The sequence below is a fragment of the Carlito syrichta genome, unplaced genomic scaffold, assembly GCF_000164805.1.
Source record: "Carlito syrichta isolate Samal-C Ts95f unplaced genomic scaffold, Tarsius_syrichta-2.0.1 Scaffold304179, whole genome shotgun sequence".
NCBI lineage: Eukaryota > Metazoa > Chordata > Mammalia > Primates > Tarsiidae > Carlito > Carlito syrichta.
In genome coordinates this window covers 1,393-19,867 of record NW_007248275.1, presented here as the reverse complement: position 1 = coordinate 19,867, position 18,475 = coordinate 1,393, and the positions used below count along the sequence as shown (strand labels likewise).

At 43.2% G+C, this 18,475-nt stretch overlaps 2 protein-coding genes across 3 annotated transcripts in view; both read right to left on the bottom strand.

Annotated features, from left to right (window-relative positions):
- The window catches only part of HCLS1 (hematopoietic cell-specific Lyn substrate 1), a 26,485-nt gene extending 23,087 nt beyond the window's left edge, over window positions 1-3,398 (bottom strand). The window contains exons 1-2 of the mRNA XM_021713099.1: window positions 3,257-3,398; window positions 418-501 (exon numbers count right to left, since the gene is read on the bottom strand). Coding sequence (XP_021568774.1) covers window positions 418-501 — 84 coding nt within the window. The 5' untranslated portion in view covers window positions 3,257-3,398. The remainder of the gene's footprint in view (window positions 1-417; window positions 502-3,256) is intronic.
- Window positions 3,399-6,132: 2,734 nt separating this feature from the next.
- On the bottom strand, window positions 6,133-16,830 carry LOC103261903 (golgin subfamily B member 1-like). 2 transcript variants are annotated; one of them, XM_008059490.1, is made up of 7 exons: window positions 16,666-16,830; window positions 16,337-16,474; window positions 11,680-11,838; window positions 10,836-10,933; window positions 10,296-10,430; window positions 6,941-7,046; window positions 6,133-6,630 (listed from the first exon to the last, which is right to left on the bottom strand). In XM_008059490.1, exons 1-7 carry the CDS (start codon window positions 16,792-16,794, stop codon window positions 6,496-6,498), a joined length of 900 nt encoding a protein of 299 aa, XP_008057681.1. In that variant the 5' UTR covers window positions 16,795-16,830; the 3' UTR covers window positions 6,133-6,495. The 2 variants fall into 2 exon arrangements, with proteins under 2 accessions (XP_008057681.1, XP_021568775.1); XM_021713100.1 differs by having other exon boundaries at window positions 11,695-11,838.
- Between the last annotated feature and the right edge of the window lie 1,645 nt (window positions 16,831-18,475).

The window sequence follows — 18,475 nt, the reverse complement described above, 5'->3', positions numbered from 1 at the left end:
TCCACTCACCTCAGCCTCCCAAGGTGCGGGATTACAGGCTGAGCCACTGAGCCCAGCTTCCCCTCTATGTTTATCCCACCCTGACTCCATATAAAAAGTAAACTGGTGCGCTCTGAATCCTCCATTTCTCCTCTGCATCCTTCACACGTATCCCTTCAGGTCTCCTACAACCTCTCAACACCCCCAAGTCACACATCTCCAGCCTAAGTCCTGGATCATGGGCTAAAGGAGGCCTAGGCCCACTTGCTTTTCACCCTCAGCATGGTCTGCCGTGGCCTGTCAATCACATTGCCAAATTCATCCACACTGTCTCCTTCCATCTTCAACACCAGCTATCATGCTTGCCCCACCCATAACAGATGCCCTCCCTGACCACCACCCTCTTCACTGTCCAAGCAAAGCTACTTCCAAACTCACCACAAAGTCAGGATCTGTGTCCCAGTCATCACCCTGGGTCTCCACGGAAACAGATACATCATGCCCCACTACAGACTTCCACATCTGAGAGTGACAAGAGATAGGAATAATCAGGGACACAAAAGAATCAAGAGGCGGGAAAAGGGGGATGCTGAAGTCAATGATATAGCAGACCAATATTTCTGCCATTTTTTTTTTCCTAGAAGAAATTCGAAGCTGAGGCAAAGCAAATAGGACTAACTAGGAAGGTATGTCTGCTCAGCCACAGGAAGAGGGCTAGGAGTTTACTCAAGACAAACTGATGTGGCCTGGGCCCATTTGAGTCTAGAGAGAAATCATCATGGGTGTAGGTAACACTAAATAACCTGGGAGTCAAAACTCCTGTAATTGTTACTTGTGTCCAGAGGCTAGCCAGGCAGCGGCTTGAAGTGGTGATCAATGAGGGGAGCTATAATATGCCTAGAATCATGGTGTCATTTCATTCACATTTCTATATCTAGCTCCTTTCGTAGCTCTCAAAATACAAATTGGTCCAGCTTCTGACAAAGTGAACATCTACACTCATCTCTACAACCTGCTTATCTATACTGAAAATCTTGTCAACCCCCAATGCAAGTGCTATCCTACCTCCACCCTGAGGCTGGTCACTACAAAGCTGTATGAGATCAGTAGGGACAACAGCAAGCTGAAATTTCTGCACTGAACCACGCTTGGAGAAGCATTATTTACTGGGAATAAATCATATATTACTCAATTTTTAAAAAAACAGTTCAATTATACGACTAAAGAAGATGTGTGGTTTAAAAAAATAACATGCAATAAATCCCTAACTTTGAACATGAAGATGTATTTGATTCTCATCAACCAAAAAATGTTGAAGAAATATTAAGAGAACACTAGATTCAGGGGGTGCCAAATTGTTATTCTGCTGAAGTTTCCCGTGTTCCTAACGGCCTTGACTATCATGCATAATAAGAAAGAGCTGCGTGAAATCCCAGATCTTGGTGTGAAGAGGAAAGAACAGATGATGCTTGCTGCTCTGGTAGCCACTGGGACTTTTTTTTTTTTTTTTTTGAGTTAGAGTCTCACTCCAGGCTGGAATACAGTGGCACAGTCGTGGCCACCGCAGCCTTGACCTGCTGGGCTCAGGCGATCCTTCCGCCTCAGCCTTCCAAGTAGCTGAACTACAGGCATACACCATCATGCCTGGCTAATTTTTTGATTTATTATAGAGACGAGGTCCCGCCAAGTTATCCAGGCTGGTCTCGAACACCTGGGCTCAGGCAATGCTCTCACCCCTGCCTCTCAAAGTGCTGAGATTACAGTTGTGAGCCACGGTGCCCGGCTTGAGACTTCTTGACCCTGGCACCACTTACTAGCCGGCAACATCTCTGCAACCCTTGCCTCCTCCTCGTCCCACTGGAGACCCTCCCCCATGCTCTCCGTGGTCCTAAAGGAGTCCCTTTTACAAGTACTCCTAGGGCTCTCCACCAAGGCCAGCTTTCTATTTCCATTTGAAAGCTCCATCCTTCTTTCATTCTCTTTGAACAGCCCCTTGAAAACCAGCCCAGGGGGAATCGGGGGTAGATTGATTAAAGAGATGCCAAGGGGTCACTGGAGAAGTATTGACCGAGTCAGCCTAACCATGGGATGGGAGCAGGTGGGCCGGCCCGGACGGGGGTGAGGGTAGTTGAAGAAGACCAAGAATCCTGCTGCTCACACCCTTGGCTCCTAGGCTGCTCTGCAACAGGAGGACTTCACACAGAAAACTGGAAAGGAGAAGTTTCTGAAACATTCACGAGCAATAAGGAAGCAATGAGGACCACTGATGTCATCCTCTTTCCCGCTGCTCCTCTGAGGCCTCCGCCTGACTCTCCCACAAACCTCCCACCTTCACCCATCTTGGACATAAAAAGAGGTCCTGCACCAGAGTCAGTTTAATATCTTTGATCCACTGGCCAGAAATCAGGAAGGCCAGAGGTGCTATCTAGACGTGGGGACTGGAGAGTGATCTGGTGAGGCCTAGTGCCCAGACATCAGGCACTACCAAGGGCCTCTTCACGAGATTGACTTATTGCATTGGCAAAGTACAGGGACTGGGAGTCAAAAGACCCCATGATCCCCTCAGCTCTGTGACTAAGCCTCTGAGGGACCATGGCAAGCGAATTAATATAGAAAGGGGTGTACTCAATTGCCAGACTAGGTGATTCACAAATGTTACCTTAAATAATTTGGCAAATCACTGATTATCTCTGATTTCCCCAGTGGAAAATAGATGAAGAGCTAACTTTGCTAGTCTGTGAAGTCCCCTCCATTTCTCACATTCTGGGACTCTGTGATCCTACAATCACAGAAACTAGCCCCAGGGATCCGTGATGCCTTCACACGGTCCCCATCAGCAGCACTTGATTCTCAGCACTAATGTACATTAGCCACTACTTCCTGATCTGTCACATTTCCTATATGCTGTTTGTCTCCCGTGAGATCACACACTCTCCAAGGGCAGATATTATCTTCATCTCTGTGGTCCCCCTCCCAACTCCATGCCGAGGAGCAACAGGCCTGAAAGTGGATTGTAGGTTGTTAGCAGGCCCCAGAGCAGGCAACTCTTTGCTTGGTCTGGGGTTCTAGAGGGCTGCTGAGTCCTGTGCCTTGGGCTTGAGGCCCTCCCTTCTGTTTCCACCCCAGGTGCTCATTCTACACTACCCACAGCCGGGCCATCTGGCCATCAAAGGTTAAAAGGCAACCAGTGAAGACTTTGCACCCCACCATGGACTAAGAACCAGTTGGTCCCTCTGGCCCTGTGCTATGCGACTCCCGCACCGCTCAGATTACCCACCTCCACTAGTGTCAGCGTCTGCTCTGAGCGCCCGGCTCTTCCGTCCACACCCGACTCCCTCTCTGGCTGTTGTCACTTCAAGGCAAGAAACTCTGAGCTGCTGCTTCAGTTCCGTATTCAGGTTTTCTGTCACTTCCTGCCACCCTGTCCTCACAGCTACTTCCTGAAGCTTGAGTCAGTTCCTTCTGCTTTAGGCACTTACATTTTAAAAGGATCAAATGTTTCTGTGCCTGGTCTTTTGCCAAGGTCTTGAGGGTGAGGGTCATGGGGCAGTCACAGAAAATGCTGCTCTTACTCTGTTTGTCATCTTGCCAAAGAAACAAACGTTCAACCAGAAAACACATTAGAAAATGCTGTAGGGCAACGTTTGTGTCCTAAATGGGGGGGGGGGGGGGCAGTTGCATTTGTGATAGTAAAGGAATTCAAAGCACTTGGTATGGGCTGTAGTCATCAAGAAAGGCTTCATGAGAGAAGTGATTTATATGTGGATTCTGGAGGGTGATATTGAAAAAGAAACTCACAGCACTTAAAAGTGGGGTTTTCATCGTAGCTGTTCAAATGAACATTAACCAATTGAATATCAGATGGGAATAACTCATAAGGGAAAATGTAAGGCATGGAGAAAGACAGGTTCAAAGCTTTGGGGGCAGTTGGAGTCTGAGCTTCCTGTTAGAAAGATCTGGCTCCAGACAGTAGAGAGAATTCTGAAAGAACCAGATCGTTCTGGTATCCTGTATTGCTGTTCGTCAAGGTTTGCTGCCACCTTCCCCGCTGCCACCCCCCTCCCCACCTTCCCTCTTGAAGTCAGACATGCTCAGGTGACTTGTTCTGGCCAGTGGCAGACATCACTTTCTGGTGGAGACTAAGACCACTGTGAGTTTTGCCATGCTTTTTCCCTCACTGTCCACCCAGGCACCTGCAATTTTCGAGCGGCTCCTCTGGCAGCCTGGATCCCTGAGAGAGAAAGGCGAAAACTTGCACGGAGCGTCATCCATCATGTGAGGGACTTGAACTATTTAACTAAAAAGCAGTGCTTTATCTGCTGAGAATTTGGGGTGTTTGTTCTTGTATCTGACCTAGCCTCTCCTAATTTTGTCTGTAGAGTTCCTACCTGATTTGCTCACAATAGTTAACTCCCCAACGTGTTCAAGCAGGACTGGATGAAACTGGTCCATGACAGAGAGCAAGTCTGCATTAGGAATAGAAAGCCTCTAAGGTCATTTCCAAATCGAATGATTTTATGCCTGGGGGGAGTTTTATTTACTTATCTCTCCTACTTCATGACCTATTTACCATGGTGGCACCAAAGTTATTTTAAAGGAAGAGTAAATTGTAGAAGGGAAAAGAGTCTTGTAGATCATTTAGAATCCTCCTGTAGTGTCAAAATAGGAATTAGCCCAGATATTATGACACCACCCAGATATATAGTTGTCTAGAGAAACCACAGAATTTAATCAGAGATGATACCAAGAAACCTCACCTCTCCTTAGCAAATGTTCCAAGTTCATTCATGATGAGGTAGTGAGGTGTGGCACACAAAAACAGAATGGGCCTTGAAGTCAGACAGACTTGGTTCAGTTAAGCCACTTATTGTATCTTGAGAAAGTAGGCTAGCTTTTATCAAGCAGCAGCTTAATGTAAAAACATGTCATGTCTATTTAACTTGCTATATGACCTTAAACTTCCCTTCCTTCATTCCCACCCAGAGGGAACTCTAGGGGCCTAACGTTTTCAAGATGTACCAGACAAGCAGTCTCCCAGGACCATGCGTGAATTTCACGCCCTGAGGCCCAGTTTGTTTGGTTCAGCATGAGGATGGAATTTTCTCAATGCACTCATCATCCTGGGGTCCAGTGGCTAAGGCCAGTGAGTGAATGTGAGAGGCAGCTAGCCCTGTACCCGTTCCTGACTGCCCAGTCTCTACTTTCCTCCCCATAGCATGCAAGCACAGGCATGTAAGCACCTGTGCACACATACCTTCACACTCACATACCACAACTCTTCATTCTGAAAATAATTTTATTATCTTACAGTTTTTTAGGAAAACTGCTGGGACGTTGTGACCGAGATGTAATCACCATAGAAGATTTAGAGTTTATCAGTCAGCCTATCAGTCTTCTCTCTTCTTCCAAGGTGAGGATAGGTAGGGAACATACTCCGTACATAATAAGAAAAGTGGCAACTGGTAGGGTGAGGGAGAGGAGAGGAGGGAGGGAGTAGGCACAAGTGGAATTCAATCCTGACAGGCCTTCTCAGGTCTAGATTTAAATATTTTGTCTTCTCTATATTCTCCTTCCATTACCACAGAGGGCAGAGGCTATAGGACTGACAAACTGAAATAACTGTCACTAACTGCAAATAGCCTAGTATTCCGAGAGGCTGGGAGTTTGAAGAGTGGTGTCAGACCAGTCAGACTCCAGGCTGAGGGCCAATGCCTCATCTAGGACTGGCCCCTCTGGCCGTGGGCACCGTCTTGGGGTCTACAGTCCCTATACACATAACACGAGGATGACAGAAATCTGAACCCTGCTGTCCACAGACAGTTCTTTCCTTTCAGTGAAAGACATAGGTCACTTAATACCTTAATATTCATGTGATAAAGGGCAAAAGCAATGGCATCCTTTCCTTACAATCCAGGACCACAAATTGTTCCTCCAATTATGTTGAACAGCCAGGGAAGAAGATGCTGTCCTCTGTGATCTAACAGCTAAAACCCCTGGAGAGTTCTTCAGTTTCCTATTCTGTGAAACCTAATCAGATGTCCTGTGAGGTGATGTGTTTAATCCCTTGAACGCTGCTTATGGCAGAGCCACCTTCCTCTGGAAGCAGGAGAAAATACAGGCAAACGAAGCAAAGAAAGTTATCAATCAAAATGATACTGAACTTCAAATTATTAGATTTATTGGAAACATCCTCTTGGCTTGACTGAAAGACATTCCTCAATTATCTTTTATAGAACCACAAATGATCAGGACCCTGAAAAATCTGAACAAATATTAGGTCAACAAACTAACTGTGGGACTTCTCAGATTAAGCAGATGTTCGGGCCCAGGGCAGTAGCAGAAAGCAGACTTGCTGGTCTTTGCAGCTCCAACCTGTCCTCAAAGCCACCTCTGTTTTTGCAGGCACTTTCCGTGGAGAGTTGAAGACCTGTAAATGGGAAGACTGTTCCATTGGAACTGATAGTTCTGATGTTGAAGATGAGGAAAGTTTGGAAGTCCAAAAAGTGAAAACCAAGTTTACAGATGACCCGAGAAGCATAGAATGAGTAGAACATGAATCATCAGAAAGTAGATGGCTGCTAGTAGCGGCACTCGGGTCCGGGAATGGCAGAGCGAACGCAGGACCCGCTTCCATCCAGCGCCACTCCGGGTCTGCAAGAAAAATCTGAAAGTCAGAGAGTTTTTACCCTATAGGAGAGTATGTTCCTCTCCTTCCCCAGTCATCTTGCATTTAAGCAAAGCTGATCCAACCACTACAGAAAAGGGGTATCCTGAGAGGAAAGTCCCCTCAGGGTCAATAACGTGGCAAATTCTACTAGGTTTTCTCCAATCTTTCATACCCTTCCAGGCTTAGACTCATCAGCTTCTCAGTGGCTGGACTTCCACATGCCCTGTCTTGGCTCCCACATAGCCAGCCCTGTCTGAGAGTACAGCCATTTCTCTTCATCCTCTTCCTTCTTACCCTTTGACAACTGTTACTTGTGATGTCCATTATCACTGACTGCTCCTGACTGCCACAGGAGCCAATGATAGGAGTTCGGGCAGAGTCCCATTCACTGTGTTCCAACCTGTGTTGAGGAAAAACAAGAGGCATGGTATTGGTTCACAGCTTGAGAGGGAAAGGGGACATGAAGCGAAGGCTGCTCCCACAGACCCTGCTCCATGTGAGGCGTGTACCAGCAGACAGGTTTCTTTCAGTAGCAGCAAGAAATGACAATAACTACCAGGAGGTGACTGGGGCTGGATTGAGTGCTTTACATACAGTTAATCCTCAAGTTTTGAGGTTGCTGTGGTAAGGCTTAAAAGAGGTTAAATAACTTGCCCATGTCAGCACAGCCCCTAAGCGGCAGAACCAGAATTTTTTTTTTTGAGTTGGAGTCTCACTCAGTCGCCCAGACTAGAGTGCAGTGGTCGCTCCCGGCCACTGCAGCCTCACCTACTGGGCTCCGGCGATCCTTCCGCCTCAGCCTTCTAAGTAGCCGGAATTACAGGCATGTGCTACCAGGCATGACTGATTTTTTGATTTATTGTAGAGATGAGGTCTCGCTGCCCAGGCGGGTCTCGAACCCGCGGGCTCAGGCAATCCACTCACCTCAGCCTCCCAAAGGTGCAGGATTACAGGCTGAGCACCGAGCCCAGCAGAACCAGAATTTAATAACCAGCTTTGTCTTTAAGTCTCAAGCTCTTTTATTCCTAATACATCACACCTGACCTGGAGAAATTTACTAAATTTTTTCATTTATTAAAGGCTAATAGGCAAATAAGATTCCATGAAGATTTGAAATGGCAGCCTCTATTGCTTTCTGCCTCATTTTGTTGTTGTTGTTGCTGATTTGCTTCTTTAATACTAGAACTTCTCCATTTAATGAAGAAGTTGCTATTACTGACTCAATGGTTCTGTCAAACTGTAACAAAGGAGCTGCAGGTAACAACTGACTAAACATTTACCTCTGTATAGGGATACACTTTTTAATCAGGGTCAGGAGGATGAAATGCTTTCCTCTACTCCTCAAGTTTCCTCCTTATGAAGGGCTAATACTCCTGGCCTCTCTTTGCAGGTCACACTCTTTTCTCCCAGAGAGACACCTTATTGGATTTATGAGTTTGGAAAGAGAAACAGCATGAACAGCCTAGCTCCTGCCTGCCTGCTTCCCTCTTGAGAGTCAGGGCTGACAGTAGAGTACACCTTCTATCTGTTCTTCCATATGATAAGCTTTTCAGAGGCAATCTGTAACAGCATGGTCTGCTACTATGGAGGCCAGTCTGCCAATTTCTGTAGGTTAGGCTGAGGAAGGATGAGATGTCTGTAGGTTTTGGTGAGGCAAATAGTACTGGCTGCTTTAAAACCATAAGACTACTGAGCTCTGCCTACACTACAGAGTACATGCAAGGTTCTAACATTAAAATGGCAAATGGCATTTAATTAGTACCCCAATTTCCATTCTGCATCAGGACCAAAGAAAGAATGTGGTGGGGCTATTGGATTAATGTGACCTGTCCACAGGCACGATTATAATTTACTGTAGCTTCAAACTCCTGCACTCAAGTGATCTTCCTGCCTCAGCCTCCCAAGTATCTAGGACTATAGATACATGCCACCACGCCCAGTTAATTTTTAAATATTTTGTAGAGACAGGGTCTCGCTATCTTGCCCTATCTGGTTTCAAACTCCTGGCCTCATGTGATCCTCCCACTTTACCCTTCCAAAGAGTTACCTGCACAATACAGTCTAAGTTGGCTTAGAATAGGTTAATTACACATGAGAGAGATTAGCCTCTCCAGGGGCCAGATTTTACAGGTCTAAACAATGTGAGAGCAAGTGGAAGAGAAACAGTCATGGGTGCACAGACCTAAAAATGCTTGGCAGAGAGTACAAGACTCGACACAAAGCTGTGTTGTGTTCCTACAGAGAACCACCCTCTAAGTTGCATACCAAGGCCCAAATGGGTGATGAAAGAAGTTGTGAATATACTGGATGGGAAAGAAAGGTTTTTTAATTCTGGCTACTTGGAAGGCTGAGGCGGAAGGATCGCCGGAGCCCAGCAGGTCGAGGCTGCAGTGGCCGAGAGCAGCCACTGCACTCCAGTCTGGGCGACAGAGTGAGACTCCAACTCAAAAAAACCCCAAAAAACAAAAAAACCTGCTCACCAGGACTGCCACCTCTACCACCTAAACTTCGCAAGAAGGTATTAATATCATTAAATGCCATTCTCTGAAGGAAGAGACATACACAGACAGCTGTTTGCACCAAATATAATCAAAGTGTCTGCTTTTGATGGTTCTTTCCATGTAAAGGGACTTCTAGCAGCAAAACACTTGTAGCCACTCTCTACCCTGTCATGCAAAGTGATTCTCTTGACTGTCGAATTGGGAATTGGGAATAGGGATGTGTAGTTTTGTCCTTCCAGATCACACTTGGGGCAAATGGTCCACAAGACACACAGTTCACTCTGTGACTCCCAGGCTCTAGTTTGGCAGGAGGAGGAACTTCTGCAAGAAAAGCCTACTCTGCTCCAACATTGCCTGTGTCTGGCAGGGGAAGTTCCGGGTTAGGAAGCACATTTGCAAACAAATCAAAATCAAAAGCTACTTTTTTTTTTTTTTAAGAGACAGGGTCTTACCCTGTCACCCAGGATGGAGTATAGTGGCACGATTATAATTTACTGTAGTCTCAAACTCCTGCGCTCAAGTAATCTTCCTGCCTCAGCCTCCCAAGTATCTAGGACTATAGATACATGCGACCATGCCCAGCTAATTTTTAAATTTTTTGTAGAGACAGGGTCTCGCTATCTTGCCCTGGCTGGTTTCAAACTCCTGGCCTCATGTGATTCTCCCACTTTAGCCTTCCAAAGTGCTAGGCTTACAGGTGTGAGCCACTACACCTAGTCAAGAGCTATATTCTTTTAATATTAGCTTTATAAAGTGTCTTTTAATCTATGTTTTAATCTGTAAAAAAAGATCTTAATTAATTCAGATCTCAGGAAATGGGTTTCCATTTATTTGCCCTCTAAAGAACCAAACACTTACCTCATATAGTTATTGTCATGATGAAATAAGATATTTTGATAGCTTATTCCATATAAAATGAAATAAGCTGTCAGTCAATGGTAAATATTATTGTTATTCCCTAAGAACAACTATTTTGGAACATACTGGTTCTCCTAGACTCCAAAAGTACAGTGTTCTCTTGGGTGTCCACAGCAACCATCTCAAGATGAGAAAAGATATTAATAATTCCTAAGTCTGGTCACTGAAATGTACACGAGTATGATTAGAAAGAATGAGAAGGGAATAGGGGCGATTTGCCCCAGCTTTACCGCCTGATCTGCTCCTCGGCCTCAGAGAGGGCATTCTCGGCAGTCACTCTTTGGTATCGTTCTTCTTCCAGCAGTTTCCTTAATTCATTCACTTCCCGTTTAGTGTTGCACAGCTGCTGCTGGGCTTCAGAAAAGCTTTAGTATAAAAGGAAAACAAACAGCATCACTAGGCGTACAACACAGTTGCTAACACAAGGGATTAAAAGTCTTCACAAGGTTATAAAGCAGGAAAATGTAAAGAAGTTTGAACACAAAGAATCTTTTTAAATTGAGGTGGAGATCTCAGGAACTCACTATCTTTCATTTTAATGCCATAAGGTGTTTGCTAGTGATGAAAGTGTTGATGTTGCTGTTTTTGCTTTACAAACTTTTCAAACACAATTGTTAGCTATTATTGTTAGTTTTATCCTCACATCACTTCTGTGAGGCAATGAGATAATAGGACATATTAAATCCATACTGTGGACTTCAATTCCATCTCGATGACTTCCCGATTTCTGTCCTTGCAGTATATCTCCAGGGTTGAGTACCACTCCTTACCTTTGCTGTGGCTCTCTTGGTTCCTCAGGGTCACTCTTTCTGCAAACTCCATTCTTTTCCTGGGGAGCTCCTGGAGCAACATCTATTTTCAGTGGTCCCTAGAATAAGAATGAGCTTAGCAATTCAGCAGTGAAAGCTCTTAAGAAAGTGTACTTGAGAAAATGAGAACTCGTTTAACATCAGAGAGAATGAGAAGTCATGAAGAGGAATATCCCCACTTACAATTCTCCTCAAGTTCAGATTTACAAGGGAGAGTCTTCTGCTAAAGCAGATCAATCACTTACACAAAACTCTTGCCTTGATCAGATTTTTCTCCCAGATTTTCATTCTTGGATTTCTTCATTTACAAGTTTAAGCCTTACCACTGAAATCTGCTTTTGTCTGGTGGACAGTCGTGGATTTTCCTGATCCTTCCCTTGCTTGCCAATCCCTCCCAGGCCCCTTCTCCTCCTTCCAGTCCTCTTCATCTCCATACTAATTCTCAGTCTCCTCCAATGCTCCAACTTCTACACAGCTGTCAATAGCGCTTCGTTTTGTTTCTCAGGCCCAAATCCTTCCACAGTCTTCTTATTACTTAAAGTAAAATCAGTATTTTCTCGGTTTCAGAGTTCAAAGAGTCTTGGTCATCACTGGTTCCCCACTCACTTTTTGGTTTCTCTCTCACCACCTCACTGATCTCTTTTCTTCTGATCTCTTCACTCTAATTTTTCTAAGACCTTACTTCCATTTTCAATTAACACTCCACTTTCTCCCATCATACCTACTTACATCAATCTCTTCCATCCTGCTCTTTTATGCGTAATCACTTGCACTCAATTTCATAACACTTCTCCCAGCCTCTTACCTTCTCTCTACTCACCACCTGCAGTGCTTGAACCTGTTTCTCCAAGACTGCACAGTGATTAAAAAGATCATGATAGTGCTGCTGGTTCTCACGAAGACTCTGACTGGTACCACAGAGCTGAATTGAAAGGTTATTCTTCTCTTCGAGTAACTGAGAGAACTAAAACAGAGGAAAGGATAAGCACCAGCCTACAGAACTCTTTCCCTACAAGCAGTGCTTAGGCTAATTGTCCTGAGTTTTAAGGATCTAATTTTTGTTATGCAAGACCTTTATTTCAAGGAACACAATTCTGGAGGAGTAGCAGCAGGAAGTCTTTTTTTTTTTTTTAATAGTTCCTAGTACATTAACTGAAAAACCATGAAGTAGAAACCCATAAGCAATCTCATAGGATAAGCTATCCCAGATATGTGAGAGGAGGAAGGCAGTAGCTTGGGTCCAAGTTTATGGTACCGAAAAATGACTATAATCCCCAGAAGTCAATATGGCTGAAGAAAGAGAACTGTTACCTAAAACTGTGAGACAAGGCGTGGTGGCTCATGCCTGCAATCCCAGCACTTTGGGAGGTCAATTTAGGCAGGAGGATTGCTGATCTCAGGAACTCGAGACCAGCCTAGGCAATATCAAAAGACCTCACCCTCTACAAGAAATAAAAAAAAACTTAACCATGCATGGTGGCAGGCACCTGTAGTCCCAGCTACTCAGGAAGCTGAAACAGAAGGATCACCTGAGTCCAGGAAGTCAAGGATGTGGAGAGCCGTGATTGTACTACTGCACTTCACCCTGAGCAGCAGAATAAGACCCCCCTCAAAAACTGTGTACACAAATATTACTTAGCAGATTCCTCAATACCTTAGAGAGTTACCAAGAGAACAAAATAAGAAATTATAATATGTGATAAGAAGGAGAAACAGAGTAAGCCCTAACATGCCTATGTATATGTAGTAAGTTGTATTGGGAGCATAGATGCTCACAGGTGAAAATATTTCAGTCCTTCAAAGCAGGACTCTCCTTTGTAACAGAGTAATAGGCTGTCAATCATCTTTCCTTGAACATATTCAGTATCAGGGTCTCACTACCTAGCAAAGCAACCCAAACCATTTTTTTTTTAGCATGTAAAAACCAAAAAATTTTTTTATATTGAATACAAATTTACCTATCATAGCTTCCGCCCATTGATTTGCATCTGGGCCTATGAAATTCTAATTCTAATTCCTTACTTGCAGCTGTCAAATGTTAAGTTTTGGTTATGAATAACATGCAGATATGTTAATAACCACAGAAATGGCTCTCCAAATTACCTACTGTAGAATCATGTACATTGTAGGAGAGGAAAGCAGTGTACCTGGCTGCATGTTCAATCTTTATTTGAAGATTCTTTTTTGTAAGTATTTGTGGAAAAAAGTTGACTCAAACAATGTTTTAGAGAAGAGAAGATAAAGATTTCTAGATACACTCTGGGAAAGGGCATTTGCTATAAACAGAAAATTAAAACAAGAAAATTCATACATACTTGTGAAAGTACTTTGTTAGGTAAAAACTGATCTCAGACGTAAGGTTATTTTTTGTGTTTGCCATTCTGAGGAGCAACTTTACCTTACAAAGTACTTTCATAAGTATCATCTTATTTGAGAGAGGTGGAAAAAGGATTTCTGTCTCCATTTACAAAATGACAAACAAAAATAGATGAGTAGCGATGTGTCCAATGTCATGTGGCTAACAGACGTCAGATCAAGATGCAAATGTGGTTCTTGATTCCAAGTCTAGAGCTCTAACTATTATCTGATGGTGTTCCATCTAAGAGTCTAGCAAGGAAAATTTAAAAAGTCATGTGGTTTTGGGGGTGGGGGTAGGAGTATTTAGTAAAAGGCTATAAATGTTTGAAAAGCAAATACTGATTTGAAGACAGAGAAAACTGGGTACAATAGCTACTGGGTTCTGAGACCAGGAATATACATGTTTTTCTCTTAACAGAGAAGGAAGTTAATTTTCCCAGCCACAGTGAATTATCCAAACCATACTAAAAATAAAAACAAAAACATTCCTCAGTGTTGAAAAAATTCGAACACTTTTTTCTTAGAAGATCTAGAGGAGAAAAGACAGAACTGTTAAAACTCACTGGGTCTGGGCGCGGTGGCTCAAGCCTGTAATCCCAGCATTTTGGGAGGCTAAGGTGGGGGACTGCCTGAGTTCACGGGTTTGAGAACAGCCCGGCAGCTTGGCAAGACCTAATCTCTACAATAAATTTTTTAAAAAATTAGCCATGCATGGCAGCGTGCGTCTATAGTTCCAGCTACTTGGAAGGCTGAGGCGGAAGGACTGCCTGAACCCAGCAGGTCGATGCTGGGGTGGCTGTGAGTGTGCCACTGCACTCTAGCCTGGGCAATGGAGATTCCAACTAAAAAACAAAAAACAAACAAACAAAAACCTCACTGGAAGCAAAAACTCCCTTAACTGAAGAGGTCTAATCACGTATGATAATCCACCCTTATATAAACCACCTTTAATATTTGCATTATTCTGCCTAGGGTAAGCATAAGTCCCCATAGTTTAGGGGCTGGCTACACTTTTACTGTAAATAAGGTTTTACTGGAACATAATCACCACATTCATTTATGTACCAGCTATGGCTACTTTTGTGCTACAACCGCAGAGATGAGTAGTTGAAACAAAAACAATGTAGTCTGTAAAAATATTTACTGTCCGGGCTTTTAAAGGAAAAGTTTGCTGACCTCTCCTCTAGCTCATAAGCCACTATATTTCATTGTACCCACCCCTGTTAAAAACAAAATAAACGTGAACAAATTAGACATCGTATCACTAATTATCCCTCTCATGTTTTTAAGTTTCCAGCACATTCTTATGTTATATACAAACATCCGACCATACTGGTAAAAATACAACAATCCTTCATTATCCATGGGGTATTGGTTCCAGAACCATCTCCCTCCATACCAAACTCTGAGGATGCTCAAGTCCCTTATATAAAATGGTATGGCGTGGTCTTTGCATATAACCTATGAACATCTCCTATATACTTACAAAACTTTTAAAAATTAATGCATAATAGATGTACATAGTTTGGGGGTACATGTGATAATGTAATACATTTATATAATTTGTAAAGATCAAATCAGTGTGCCTGGGATATCCACCACCTTAAATATTTGTCTTTATGCTAAAACCATTCAAATTCTTCTCTTTTAGCTATTTTGAAATGTATAACAGATTATTGTAAACTTCAGTCATCCTACTGATTTATCTAACATCCTACTGATTTATCTAATTTCTTCTATCAAACTATATATCTGTATCCATTAATCAATTTTTCTTCATTGTCCCCGCCTCCCTACTCTTATCAGCCTCTGGTATCCACCAATCCACTATCTTCATGAGATCTGTTTTTAAACTTCCAAGTCTGAGTGAGAACATGCAATATTTGTCTTTCTGTGCTTGACTTATTTTATTTATATTGTCCGCCAGTTCCATCCACATTGCTGACAATGACAGAATTTCATTCCTTTTTATGACTGAATGATACTCCATTGTGCATATATACCATTTTCTTTTTTTTTTTTCCCCTACTCCCCCACCCTCCTCTTTCCCCTACACCACATTTTCTATATTCATTTATCCACTGATAGGCACTGAGGTTGATTCCAAATTTTGGCTATTGTGAATAGTGCTGCAATAAACATGGAAGTGCAGACAGCTTTTTGATATATTCATTTCCTTTCTTTTGGATATATACACAGTAGTGGGGTTGCTGGATCATATGTAGCTCTATTTTTAGTTATTTGAGGAATGTTCATACTGTTCTCCATAGTGACTGTATTAATTCAAATTCCTACAAAGTGTACAAGGGTTCCCCTTTCTCTGTACCTTTGTCAGCACCTGTCACAACCTGTCTTTTTAAACAAAAGCCATTTTAAGCAAGGTGAGATGATATTTCACTGTCGTTTTAATTTTCAGTTCTCTGATGGTTAGTGATGATGAGCATTTTTTTTCATATGCCTGTTAGTCATTTGTTTGTCTTTTGATAAATGTCTATTCAAATTTTTTGCCCATTTTTCAATTGGATTATTTGGGTTTTTTTACTGCTGAGTTGCTTGAACTCCTTATATGTTCTGGTTATTAATCACTTGTCAGATGGGTAGTTTACACATATTTTCTCCCATTCTGTTGGCTGTTTCTTCACTCTGTTGATTGTTTCCTTTGCTGTACAAAAGCTTTTTATCTTGATGTAACCCAAGCAAAAATAGACAAATGGAATCACATCAAGATAAAAAGCTTCTATACAGCAAAGGAAACAATCAACAGAGTGAAGAAACAGCCAACAGAATGGGAGAAAATATCTGCAAATTACCCATCTGACAAGGGGTTCTGGTATGTTGATTCTTCTCTGGGTGCTGGTTATACAGAGGTGTCTTTATGAAAATATACCATGTTGTAGTTATGATTTGTATACTTTTCTGTACACTTTACATCAACAAAACATTTACCTTTTTTCAGTTGCTACCCACCAAAATGATTTCATCATCTACAAATAGTACTGAATTTCAGTTTAAAGTACTATCCTTGGATGACAAGTACTCCTTGCCTTCTTGTCTCCAGTCATGGAAAAAAGAAACTGAATTCTAGTCTAGCAGGAAACACTTACTTTGCTGTTCAGTTGCTGAATTCTTAATTCTTTTTGGTGAATTTCCTTTAAGCTGTCATTGAGTTGGGTCCTGAGAAGTTCTGTTTCATAAACCAGGTTTTGCGACCCATCTAGGGAAGCTGATGTCTCTGGGGATGCCTGTCAGGACACAAACACTGATGAAATTCTCTCCCAAGATTGTTCATGCTTAATTTCTTCCCTCTAGAAATCCTATCCACCCCATAGGAAGTCATAAGATGGCTTTCCTAGTAGTGGCAGACAGGTACTTAATTCATAGGAAGTTGATGCTTTCTGGGTTGTGGTTACCAACCAGCATTGAAATTACTCACTTGTCTTTGGTATTGCATGCTGAGAGGCTGAGTCTGGAAGGAAGAAGACCTCAATTCCCTTATGAGATTCTGTAGATGAATGAGTTGCTGATCTTTATCTGAGATAGACATGAGGTACTGATCCTTCATTCTCCTCTCATGTATTTCCCAGGAATTCTTCTCCTTCCTAGAAAAAACATGATATAATCACAGGTTGAAATATACTTGCGAGACAAAGGTGAATCGTTCCATATTTAAAACAGTATTATGAACCGTTAGCGATGTGGTAAAGAAAATATATAAACAGGACTTCTGGCAAGATGGCGACGGGGCAGCCTGGTCTATGAGACCCTCTGCAAAGGAGAACACAGAGGGTCTCTGGCTCTCTCCCCAGGGGCTGCAGATCCCAACGTCGGCAGCCTGCTCTTCACACAGAGCTTGGCCGTCGCCACCACTGGGGCATGGCAGCAGTCTAGACAGCCACTGCAGCTGCAGACACAGCAGCCGCTGGTGCTGCAGCGGCCTCCGGGGCGGCCATAGCGCATCGTGCCACCTGTGCCTGAGGCGATCCACAACTTCAGTCCTTGAAGCCCCTGCAGGCAAGACATGCTGGGATCGCTGCTACCTCTGCTGCCACCGTGACTTCCTGCTGCCCGTGTGCCCTGAGGCAGGCTCCCATCTCTGGCCTCTACCCGGCTCATGTCTGGCTCCACCCCCTCTGGGGCTGTGAGATATCACCACCTGCTGGCGATTCAAGGTAACAACACCGAAATGGGACAAACAAGCTTGAAAAACAGACACAGGCCAGATTTGAGTGGTGAACTGAGTGGTGATCTGAAGTCCTTCACAGCAGGCCAGGGGCAACTGACCCTAACTGTGAAGAAATTTACCAGCTTGAGAAGACAGCTAGAAATCAGAGCTGAAAGGACATTGAACTTTTAAACGAAAAGTCTCAGAGTATGCTTGATTGGTTCTGTTAGTTTAATGACTTGATTCTCTTTCTACTGTTTTGTTCCTTTTTTTTCCTCTTCCTTTTCTTCTTGTTTCTCCTCTCTGTAAACCATATCTTTGTATAGAGGAACAGCACATCAATAAGGTGGTTGGTTAGCTTGTATGTTAGCATCATTGTATGTTTTCGATTTTTTGTATGGGAGTTGGTTAGTCTGTAGCCGTGGTCTATTGTTTTTGTTTCAGTTTAGGTCTCTCTCTCCATTTGTTGGTACACTCATCTGTTTCTCCCCTTACTCCTCTCTCCACCCCTATCTTCCCCCTACTGTCTGCTCCATTCTCTTCCCTCTGCCAACCTCATTTTATTTCAGGGAGTAAACCTATAGCCCCACTGCACGAACAGATTCCAAGGCAGTGGGAAGTGAGTTTCAGATTATCCATACACCTGTCGGCGGATACCAGGACCTGCAGATAGATTTTGAATCACAGCTCCCCCCTTAGGTAAATCTCAAAACTGCAAAAAGGACCACCCCCAACCTACAATGCAACTCCAGAACTGAACAAAGTAAGAGGGCATACATAAAGAAGAATAGGATACTGAACAAACAGAAGTAAAAGCAACCCCTCTACCCTTGAGTAACAGATTTAAAGAAGATGGTTACATGGAGGGAAGGAAAAAGTAGGGAGGGAAAAAAACCACACAAATGAAGAAAAATCAAAAGAAGAATATAGGTCTCACATAGACCCCTGGGAGGTCAGACACTGAGAAAATAGACTCTGGAACACAAGCAATGAAGAGCCCCCAGAATGACTGGTCACATGAAACAAACCCAGACATCAAGACATTAATAGAGAGAATTAAAAAAATTGAGGCGAGACAAGA

Bases quoted from the DNA above. Each gene is read 5' to 3' on its own strand.
- LOC103261903 (XM_008059490.1), bottom strand. From the start codon at position 16,794: ATGAAGGATCAGTACCTCATGTCTATCTCAGATAAAGATCAGCAACTC. The intron at 11,839-16,336 runs GTAAGTGTTTCC...CCTCTGTTTTAG, and splicing joins TTCAGCAACTGAACAGCAAA to TTCTCTCAGTTACTCGAAGA. The intron at 10,431-10,835 runs GTAAGGAGTGGT...TTTATACTAAAG, and splicing joins CCAAGAGAGCCACAGCAAAG to CTTTTCTGAAGCCCAGCAGC.